Source organism: Pollachius pollachius (genome assembly GCF_949987615.1).
Source record: "Pollachius pollachius genome assembly, chromosome: 10".
NCBI lineage: Eukaryota > Metazoa > Chordata > Actinopteri > Gadiformes > Gadidae > Pollachius > Pollachius pollachius.
Genome location: NC_136943.1, coordinates 13,417,555 through 13,429,250, shown reverse-complemented (window position 1 = coordinate 13,429,250; position 11,696 = coordinate 13,417,555). Strand labels below are relative to the sequence as shown.

Sequence of the window (11,696 nt, the reverse complement as noted above, 5' to 3'; positions counted from 1 at the left end):
AAAGTATGAAAATGAGATGTGAACTAGGGATGGGCAAAACGATTATTTTCCGGCAAACAGTTTTTTCGTTCACTATCACGATTCGTTCGTTTGATTCGTTCGTTAAGCCAGATGGTCTGTTACGTCTTATGCCAGGGAATCGGAAATTATGGAATAAATGTTAAGCAACATGCATGTAGCCTACTACTTTCTAATGTTCTGGCGAAATTACCCAGGTTAAGTGTAAATATTAAATATAAAGCACATACATGCCTTTTTTTCATAAATATCCTTAATACATAATGGGGTGCAGTAAGAATTAAATGGCGTCTTCCAAGTAGTGCTAATGAGCAGTGAAGCACGTTAGCAACTACACCAAACGAGACTCGTAATGGTAGGTAAAAACAATACTTTATTAAAGCATGCAATTGTGATGTAGAACAAAAGAAAAAGAAAACATAAAGTGCTTGCATGATATTGAAGCCTACAGCGATCGTTAGCCCCATGCAGCCCCGACCCCTGATGGGCCCGTCATGACCCCTTGGATGGGGCCGCATTGAGCCCATGATCCCCCATCCACGACCAGAACGCTTGCAACATACCCTAAGGGAAGGCCCCTACAAGCCAAGGACAATGGTCCGAGGTCCCTCCCCAGGCAAGAACCAGCTGTTCCAGGTCCAGAACAGAGAGTGGATTAAGATCAACAATAACAGGTTGAAAGGCCCGGGATGGGCGTTTAAGAACGGTTGCGGCCTCCGGCTGGGACCCCGAGGGTGGCCCCCAGTGGACGGGGACTACCAGTACATTTTGCCCCTTACCTCCATTACAGAAGCGGACCACCTGGTGCCGGCCTCCACTTTGATCGCCAGCTCCCCATCCCAGGAGGACACCCACAGGAGTCCAGCCCTGGGCATCATGCACATGGCCCGGAAACTGTTTCATCATAACCCCACAGGGAAGAAATTCTGTATCCTGGAAAGCAGCGATGGACAACACACCATCTATATTGAAAAACACAAAGCCCCTTACATATGGAATTGAACTCCGACTTCTGCACATATAAACAGAAAATAGTGACACCTCAACTCGAGTACCCTCAAACACGCACACAAGAGTACACAGATACACATACACTGGTACGGCGGAGGTGCACAGGAGGATGACGTGTGTCCCAAAAGGACCCACTGTATTGATGCACATAGCCCCTCCATAAACAATCATGAAAAGGACACAAAACCACGCTGTCAACAAAGGTTACCGCACATATATACTGTATGTGTGCCTTATATATCTTATATAAATCTTGGGTATCTTGTACATATATATATTATATATATGTATATATAGACACAATCTCAGTTATGGCTGAATAAGCTGAAGACTGAGATACAAAGTCTGTCTTTTTAGTTTGGCTAAGATCTGTTCCTTATTTGATCTTGCCTATCTTACATTTATCTTATCTTTATCTTAACAAGCACTCTCTCAATCTATACTCTATTGTTAAATATATTTTGTTTATTGGACCTAAATAAATCTACCTGACTACATTTGTAGTAGGTTAAATTACCCTTTGAGTCCTTTACCTGTCGACTCATCGGCCCGGCGAAGCAGACCGACTCGCTCTCCAAGCTGATCCCTCACGGTAAGGAGATCAGGAGAAGGAGAAGAGAGAGCAGCAGTGAAAGAGGAGGACTGCTACAGAAGGAGAGACGACGAGAGCAGCAGGAGGAGAAGGAGCAGAGGGGAGAGCAGCGAGAGAGGGAATAGCAAAGTGGTTTGGGAGCGGTTTGGAATAGACATCAGGGGGAGAGACAGTAGTACAGAAGGGAGCGCGAAGAGAAGAAGGAGCCGGGACGAGGGGGACAAGCATGGGAGAAAAACAGGAGAAAAGGGCCAGACGGGAAGAAGAAAGAAATAGAAGAACTACCGGTGGTAACAAGGACGGGGAGAACACACCAATCCAACTGGTGGCCAACACTGCCTCAGAAAGAGAACCAGAAGAGTCTAGAAGGGGAGAGTGGGAACAAGAAAGAGCGAGAGGGTTCCTCTCACCTCCCAAGGGAAGGGTTCCATACCACCCGAGAGAAGGTTTCCAACCCCATCGATGACATTGCAAAGAATAAGGACATCGGAGGAACCAAGGGAACCCAGAAGAGACATGAAGGGCAAGAAAAGGCGGTGAAATGCATGAATGCGGACACATCCCCCGGAGATGCCTCCCCCTGTGCCGAGTAAGGACCTGCATGGGGCGAGAACACAGGCAGAACAGGTCCCTAGCATGAATGAAGGTCACACAGGGACCGCGGCCAGGGAAAAGCTAAATGAGGAAACAATAGAAGAAGTAGAAGAGGCCGGAGAGAAGCCCATTCCCTCCGAGGAGCTGTGGCCAACTTCGATCGTGGATCGTGTCAGACCACTACATCGGCCGAACAACACGTGTGTAGAAACACAGATCCTGTGAAGAACATGCTAGACTCCTCCAACTGCACCAGGGCAGAGGAGGAGGAGGAGGAGGAGGAGGAGGTTAAGGAACAGGAACACAAGACGGCCAATTCAAAGAGCCCAGACCCAGGATCTGCTCAGAGCGTTATACCCAGAGATGACCGGCAGACTGGGTCAGATCTGGTCTCAGTTTCTGAGGCAGATCTACCTGCCAGCGGGTCAGAATCACAAAATGAGACCCCAGAGACACCCAGCAGACAGGGTTAATTGTAGACAGCAGAGATGTTTTTGTTATTTTCTTACTGAAGTTTATGTGTGTATTTCTATTTCGTCAGGCAGCGGAGGAATGCCTCGGCAGGCCCGGCAGTGGATCAGGTCCCCAGAACCACCAGGGGAAGCGCTCGGATCAAAGGTTCACCTCCACCAGAGCCAGACCCATAACCAGACCCCAGGGGGGCACTCCCTGAAGAGATGCCCACGGAGGAAGAGGGCTCTGGGGGGAGGGAAGCCAAGAAACACCCCTCTCCAGTGGGAAAACCTGCCTAAGAAGTAGTCTGAGGGACAGAAGTTAGTCCGGAAATCCTCTGATACTGAAACCGTGGGCCAGGCCAAGAATTGTGTTGATGATGATGATGATGAGGAGGCTCCAGACTCTGTGGTGGTGAAAAAGGCCTCAGCGGTAGACCCCACAAAGGAGCAAGGCACCATCAGGGGTACCAGGGGACAAAGCAGGAGATGCCCCCCGCCGGAGGGGAGCAAGAAGCCGGCAGCAAGGCAGACCAGTGATGGGATGTTTACGGCCAGGGAAGATCGTACTGAACGAAACACGAAGGACACACAGACCCATGAAGAAGCCTTTCAGGAAGAGAGGTTCAAGGCGAGGACAACATTGAGACTTTAGTGTTGAAGCAGGGCCCGCCTGACACCCCAGATCCCACTTCAACTGCTAACATAGTGGTAAAAACATCTCACCTCAGCTTGCATTTGCTGCTGTTACTCTCCTTTTAAAATATAGAATAGAAATAGAAGATGTTGAGGTAAACGCTTTTTGTCCAGGTTCGACAATGGTTATAATTTGTATCGTATTTTTGGTTGTATTTATTGTATTATACTGTAGTAAGTATAACTGAGGTCACATCTCATTGCTGTTGCACTATTGTAATCAGAGTGGTTTTACAGCTCAATGTTAGCAACCACAGTTAAAGGCTAACTATCTGATGGCCTATTGATTCTGATGACAGCAACTCTGACTGCCTGTGCATATAACATAAATTGAGATAAAAAAAATAGGCTATTTAATGGAATACTTATAAAATGCCCAAACATTGTAGCCAGCTCCAACGCTCTGCCCTAAAGCTGAAGGAATCTACGGAGGCCGCACCAACGAAGAAGACAATGACTGAGCCACCACTGGAGAAGCATCCAGAGTCTGAAGCAGGAAGGAACACTGCAGCCCACAAGGGGATCTATGGCTCCTCTGCTGCAGTAGACAGGGGTCAAGCTCAACCACCACAGACGATTGGGGAAATTATTTCACAGCTGGATAACCATGGGGAGGTATCTCAAGAGGAGAACAATAATCAAGCAAAGGAGAATGAGAAGGAAAGGGAGCCAGTGGAGTCCCACGAGGAGGAGGGGAATGAAACTGAGACATGTGACCTGGTCAAACCAGCTGGTAAGAACTAACAAATCTGACAACATTTTACTGCACTCCGTGCCCGCTTTACTATAATTATATGCTTCTGTATATTCTATACCAATGTATTTCTTCCTGCACCAGAGGAAGAAGAGGTTCCCGTGGAGAACTCTCTGGAACCCCAAGGGAAGAATCACAAATCTCAAGAGGAGGTTGTGGAACTAGGGACGGAACCGCCACAGCTCGGGCAGAAGTTAAAGCCACCAGAGCCAGCAAAAGAAGAACCCAAGGTGAAAGTTCTACATTCTCACTCTGAGCTTGTTGTAGAATTAGGGGAAGAGGTTCTAAAAACCAAAGAGAGTTCTAGAATCGAAGAAATCGGTCATGGAACTGGGGGCAGAGCCACAACAGCCAGGGGAGGAGCCACCACAGCCAGGCAAGGTGGAGCTGAAGATTGGACACGCACATCCGACAGAAGAGGAGGGGGGCTCTGCGGAACGTGACCTAGCCCTGACGGACCTCGGCGACCCAGTCAGTAGCACCAGAGAGGAAGGCGGTGTTCACAAGCGTCACAGATTAGGAACAACACAGTATGTGAAATTAAACAACAATAATAATGATATGTTTCTCTGGTGTTTTTCCAGGAACGGAGTTCATCCAGCCGGTGACAGGCTTCTACTGTAACTTGTGTCAGGTCACCTATTCCAGTGAGAGGGAGACCAAGGAGGGCCACCGCAGAAGACCCTCCCACCGCAGGGTGGTCCAGGTAGGCTGTGTGCTGTGTGTGTGTGTGTGTGTGTGTGTGTGTGTGTGTGTGTGTGTGTGTGTGTGTGTGTGGGCTGTATGTGAGTACTATGTGTGTATTTGTATTACTTTATTATTAAAATAGCTTAATTTGATTTTCAGATTTAATATTTTCCTTCAGGCAAGTGCTGGGTCCATGCTATGATGGTGCTGACCTAAGAGTCACCCCCCTGTATTGCTGAAGTCATCGGGGGCATGGTTGCTGATCAGCAATCAATCCTCCTCCTCCTCTAGAGCGGGGGCAGGGTCTCAGGTTGCCATGACTTCCTCTATGTGGTGGTTCGGGTCCTGGAATGGTGATTAACAAACAACTGTTGATCACAGAAAGAAACTCTAATACATAAAGATACTGGCAACATCACGTGTGAGCCTTCTTCATGTCCAGTCGACATTTTAGTTTAATTTTTGTTTTTTGAAGTTCTGTTGCTGTTATTTGTTTTCAGGATCCATTTTTATCTCTACTTTTATTGCACTTAAAAAGGGAACTTTGTTGAACTGTGTTTGTTCCAATTTATTTTACTACTGATATTAAAATATATTTATTTACTATATTTGTGTTATTTCTAACAGCTAATATGCCGTATGTATATATATTCATATATGCATTTTTCCATGCAGAACAGTTTCTGTAGTTCTACAATGTAGTTCGATTGAAATCATTTTGTTAAAAACACTTGCTAAATTACCAAATATATTAATTGAGCATACAATTTAATAACTGCAACAGAGGAACCAACAGCAATCTCCCCTTCAGGAAGCTATGCACCAAGGTGCCATGCTGTATTTAACCTATGGGGGCAGCACAACTTCTGCGCGTCCCGTAGTGGAAGCCTTGTGTCGTCACTTCCTTCCAAGTCGTTTCTATGGTAATCAGAGATGGCGTCCGGTAAGTATCTAAAATAAAAGTATTGAATGGTCTGATTTGAACCTAACCTTTTCGTAAACCAAATATTCTCACATCTGAAATACGTATTTTCTGCTACATGGTACTCAAGCTAACATAAACAACTTTGCTTTTTAATCCTTTTAGGGAGACCAATTGTATCCTTCAATGCAAATCACAACAGTATGTCCCTAAGTTAGCTGGTCAGACTTTATTAATGTATAAGTATTATTCAGATGGGGCTCCATTAAATACGATGCTTTCGGCAATAAATACGCCACGGTCTGATCATGTTAATATCAAGTGCTTGTGTTTTTTATTATTAGCATGTTTAGAAACGTTCAGGATTTCAAGTTTGTATAATCAGGTGGTTAATTGATCGCCTGTCGGGACGAGTTGTCATTAAATCGTATTTGCCGTTCTGTTTTTTTGCTGCTGCTGTCCGCAAGGTACAATAAAGATAACTTGCATATTAGACAAACATGAATCCAGCGTTATCGATTTTTATATTATTATTATATTTTTTTATCAGACACTCCTACTGTTTTGACAGACGTCAGTGAGGAGCATCTTTCTCAGGGATGCGTACAGGAAGGCAATGGGGTTTGAAACTCATGACCTTTCGGCTGTGATTCAAACACCCCGACACCTAGAAGAGCTGCTGCCCATCACGTCTGTAGGCCTACATTATTCTGTGTACAATGTGATAGTTATTCCTTAACTATCTCCAGTTATCGTCCACATCACTGCAAGTCCTCCTCTACCTCAACTGTTGGTACTTTGCAGCATACTTCCTGGCAGAGTCTCTCATGTTTGTCTACAAAGGTCAGACGTTTAACGTTCATGTGGGGATGGATGGATCGGTGTTGTTTAATGGTTGACAAATGCCATTAGGTAACACATACATCTTAAATGTTCTTGGAAATGTTCAATTTGACCTAAGAGTTGGTGACATAATCAACCCCAGTGCTTAAGATCTCAGCTTTAGTATGGTCTACTTATTAGTAACAAAATGTGCCTATAATAAGCTTATAGAAGTAATTTTGAAATCAATAAATCTAGGGTTCCTAGGTGACCAGTGCAAAAGCTTAAGTTGCAGTGTGTATGATTGAGCACCTTCCCAGTTGGTTCAGTTCAGCACAAAAACACTTCAGTTGCACAGCTAACAGTTCCCTGTTAGCTGTGCAAATGCTTGACGCAAACTAACATAGCTTGAGTTTTTATATAAAGATTCCTGTCAACAAAGTGAGAGGTACTAGCAAAGTTTACTACCTCTAGGCCAAGGCCAAGTTCAAGGCCAACATTTTCTATTTGGAGAATATATCAGTTCTAGGTTGGGTTTTAATTGATAATTCAACCATGTACATTAAAACCGGAGGATTTAAACTGTACCTTGTGCATTTTTTAGGCCTCTTACTGCCGTATCCATCAGATAATTTGATTCTGGACGTCGTTCTGCATATCCTGTTTCTCTGCCTAGAGAGCCTCAGGATCTTCTATGGTAGGTGTTTGGGGAGAAGAGAGGAGAGTGTAAACATACACATGTAAATGTTGCAGAGCTTTCTCTTTGGCTATGATTTCTCTCTCTCTCTCTCTCTCTCTCTCTCTCTCTCTCTCTCTCTCTCTCTCTCTCTCTCTCTCCTCTTTGCTCTATCTCTCTCTTCTTTCTCTGTCGTAATGATTGCGTCTACTGTATGGTTGATTATCTAAATGTCTCTCAACACACTGAATTGTCATACTGACCAATACTGTAATGGATTATAATAAACAAAAAAATGTAGGTTTTGTATTAGTGGCATACAAACAAATTGCATTACTGCCACCTTGTGGGCCTAAACCGATTTTCAGTCTGCTTGAAGGATACATTAGCACATTTTCTCTGCTTAATGGTTAAACTTAGGTTTTGCTAGTTAAGGCTTTATGACAGAATTAGCAGCCACAATTGCTGCATTTATTGTGTATAATGAGTGACCATTAGGCCATTGCTTCACCAAGAATAAACCAAAGTACATTCTTTATAACACCGTTTTATTCTGTCCCTGTCTCTAAATCAGTTGTTAAAAACTTGCCTCTTAGGTTGTGGCTATGAATCATTTCCCAAGCTGTTATATATGGGATCTTTACAGGGCCTATTTTTTTTAATCAAAAACACACCATCTAACATCCATAGCTTATAAAGCAGTAAAATCCCCCCCATGCCTCATTTGCATATCAGGTGACCCCAGTGGTATCCTAACCCACGGGTTGGGTACCTCTGTTATAAATGGTATTTGTATGGTTGTTGTCTAGGTTGGAAGGGGAATCTGTGTGAGCGATCCTTGGCCACCAGTGTGTCTCTGCTGCTCCTCCTACCCTGTCTGGCCCTCGCTGTCTACTTCCTCCTCCTCCAGACCTTCGTCCTGCGCTTGGGGTTCATTCTCACCGCCGTTCTCCTCTGCTTCTACGGCCTAGAGTTCCTTCTTGGCCTGGTCACCGTGTCTCTCTTCTCCAGGTATACAACACAGCTGGTGAATGAGAGTTGTGTTGCCGAGTAAGGGTTCAGACACAAGGGGTTTGCTGTGGTGTTTTTCTTACTGTTAGTAGTATGTGTTGTTGCTATTACTTCCAAACATCACCACTGTCAGGGTAACAAAAATGAATGTGTGTGCATGTGTGTTTGTCCACCTACAGGTCTAAAATGTACTGAAACCACATCAAACACAAAGAAGAGATTCTCCTGGATTCCTAGAATGAGCCCTTCTTTTCAACGCAGATGTACAGAAATCGACCTTGAATTTGTATAATAAAATATTATTTTTGTATTGGTAAGTAAATATCTGATCAATAGGCCTATGTATGAATTATGTATATATTTTTACTTTTTCAAGGTTAGAAATAAACGTAAAATATAAATACGGTTTTGTGTGGTTTTTCATTGTCATATATAAAATATGGGAATTGTCAATTATTTTTTATGTATATTTATCCAAGTACTTTTCAAATGTAGACTACTTTTGGAAGAATGTAGTCTACATTAGAACTACATAGTCCAGAATCAACCCGTGTGTTTGTTTGAGGAAGTGCAAACGGTCACGCAGATACAATAAGGAAAACAAGGACATGAATGCATGATTACGAGTCTCGCTGCCACTACTAAAATGCAGTTGTGTGTACTGTATCTCGTTTTACTTTTAAATGCCTGTTGCAGTTTTGTCTCCTGCTTGTACTTGTACATGGGACATACAGAGACAAAATGTTTTCTCCAAGACATTGCTAAGGAGATTAAAGTATTCGGTGAGCATATTGCACATTTATTTTATGTATTATTTGGGTAGATTGACGATGTATAATATTATTTTAAAAGTAACGTAAATATGGCGTCATGTTTATATTTTGTGTAGGCCGTCTTGTACAGTTGGGTAGACCTACTTTGGTTTACCTGTGTCGATTGACAGCTTGTAAACCTGCCCTAAATGGAGTGAAAACCATATAGGCTACAGGTAATTCGATTTAAGTTACGATCCTCACCCATCGTGGGTGAAGGCTTCTCAAAATCTCCGGGAGTCACTTTTCATCCCTATCTGATAAAAAAAGGGATAGTTTGTTATTGATGTTGTTGGCCCATGTTGAAGGCCTATGTGACATTTGACGTTGCGCGGAAACACGATAGGCTAGTTCCCAGTCGTTCTCACGAAAAAGAAAGTGACAGCAATACTTAACAGTTTTTTCATTCATATTTTGTACTTATTTACTTCATTTTATTGTTATTAACTATGTTTCAGGGAACTATAGGGCCCAGTTAAAAGGAGGCCACCTGCCTGCCCCACAGTTCTTGGGAATGTTGGTTGATGTCAAAGACACCGATAAAAAGGTAAACCAATGCGCGCGCGCGCACACACACACACACACACACACACACACACACACACACACACACACACACACACACACACACACACACACATGAAGTTTCGTTTTTAAGTTTTGCTTCAGATTATTTTGATTAAATTACGAGAAAATCATGTGTAAAATCATTGCTCAGAATTACAGGACAGTAAATAATGTTTTACTAACAACATGCACCCCATAAAACACATCAAATATAAGTAAATACATAGCTTAGCTAAGTGTGTGTGTGTGTGTGTGTGGGGGGGGGGGGGGGGGGGTTGTGTGTTTCCCCTAGGTGATTCTGTCCGGTCAGTACGGCTCTGAGGGAAGTTTCACCTTCATGTCCCAAACTTCTGGAAAACACCAGATCTGTCTCCGCTCCAACTCCTCGTTCGCCGTGTTCCCTGAAGCCATGCTGGTAGATAAACCCATATATAGGGAACATCTAGAATCCAAAGCTTACGGTCGTTGACATTACCCACCGCCATGAATAGCATTGTATTAACCTTTATCAATGTGGTTTAGAGTTTTTCACATTTTTTAATTTTGGAATTGAAATGTTTATAAAACATCATTTACATCATATATTCTAATATTCATTTTTCAACATACATTTCCACAGAACCTAAGTCAATTCAGTTCATGTATATAGGTTTCTCTACTTCAAAGCCCCCAGCCCCCTTGTTGGTTTCTGATTGGCTCCTTAACTGTGTTCCGCGGCAGTGGGTGCATCTAGACATCCATGTGGAGAAGAAGAGGCTCAAGGATAGGCTGAATGAACTGCAGCACAAGATTGAAATGCTAACGGAGCAGGTTAACCAGATAAATCTGGAAATTAACTACCAAAAGGTCAGTGACTCAAATGAGACACAACCACATCAATAGAGACAACAGTTAGAGCTAGAGTGAAGGGCAAGTATCCCATTGAGAGTGATTTGTCATTTATTCATTCTCCTCACAAAATGATACGCTGTGGCCTTTTATAGAGATTTAGTATAGAGGCTTTTCTGGCTCCTCTGTCCACCGGCTTAAAGCTCTCTACATTGAGATTCTACTTGCCTTTGACTCCCTGTGGTTGGTTTATTATTAAGTATTATAGTATATTATCATGGTCAAGTTCGTTTTTTGGTCTGTGTGTGCACATTCAATTATAAAAAATATTTTAAAATTGATTTGCGGCAAACTTTCCACACATTAGGATTAACCGTAGATGCCAAATGTATGTTGCTCTTTAATTGTATCAGGTTAGAAAACGTGAAATCTTGGCTTTATTCTCAGTACTCGTTCTGTATGCAGTTGCATGTGTGCTGCCAGGTAAGTCTGTTTGGTTTCTGTTAAGAGTCTGTTTAGAGTCTGTCTAGAGTTCTTTCCTGGCCTCACAAGTCCATGTGCGCTGCTGTGTTTTCAGTACCGTAAGGAGCGCTTCAAACAGACCAGTGAGAGCACCCTGAAGAGAGTGTGGTCCTCCATCCTTTGCACCCTCATGGGCATAGTGGCCCTTGCTGTCCTGAATTCGAGACAATTCAAAAGCAAGTAGCACCCTAGTCACGTGCTTTCCAACCTTGTTTTTTTACAGCATGTGTAGCCTTTTGCATGTTTTTAGGGACTAATTTGCCTTCCAGCCAACATAACGGTATATATTATCTTTCAGTATTTTAGATGTGTTGGCAAACATTAAAAACACACAGATTTAAATTAATTATTCTGAATGTATCGTACAAAATTACATGAACTGATTGTTTCTATCACTGACAAATAATACTGTGATACATATTTGGTGGATGTTATAACAGTTTTGATAATGTGTGTGTGTGTGTGTGTGTGTGTGTGTGTGTGTGTGTGTGTGTGTGTGTGTGTGTGTGTGTGCGCCCGCGGTTATAGGTCTAAACGTCATTGAACCCAAGGATTCTCAGACGTTTTTGAAACCCGACATTTTCATCAATCTCAAACCCAAGGGATTAATTATTCCAAAGTCTGCTTCTTCTCATGTTTCTTATTCCCGATTGTAATAAATTCAATTGAGCTTTGTTATTCAATAAAGGAAAAATATGTATATATATTTTATTTAGCCTTCATCAATTCATC

General features: G+C 42.9%; 2 protein-coding genes across 2 annotated transcripts; both read left to right on the top strand.

Moving 5' to 3' along the window:
- Nucleotides 1-4,441: 4,441 nt before the first annotated feature.
- tmem216 (transmembrane protein 216) lies at nt 4,442-8,531 on the top strand (the record flags this gene model as incomplete). Its single annotated transcript, XM_079744913.1, has 6 exons — nt 4,442-4,592; nt 4,702-4,823; nt 6,476-6,569; nt 7,153-7,245; nt 8,034-8,235; nt 8,415-8,531. The coding sequence occupies 6 exons, from the start codon at nt 4,442-4,444 to the stop codon at nt 8,428-8,430; spliced, it is 678 nt and encodes a 225-aa protein (XP_079601039.1). The 3' UTR covers nt 8,431-8,531.
- Nucleotides 8,532-8,816: 285 nt separating this feature from the next.
- LOC307081795 (transmembrane emp24 domain-containing protein 9-like) lies at nt 8,817-11,675 on the top strand. Its single transcript, XM_079745129.1, has 6 exons — nt 8,817-9,017; nt 9,506-9,594; nt 9,907-10,029; nt 10,335-10,460; nt 11,020-11,140; nt 11,493-11,675. The coding sequence occupies exons 1-6, from the start codon at nt 8,852-8,854 to the stop codon at nt 11,618-11,620; spliced, it is 753 nt and encodes a 250-aa protein (XP_079601255.1). The 5' UTR covers nt 8,817-8,851; the 3' UTR covers nt 11,621-11,675.
- Nucleotides 11,676-11,696: the final 21 nt, after the last annotated feature.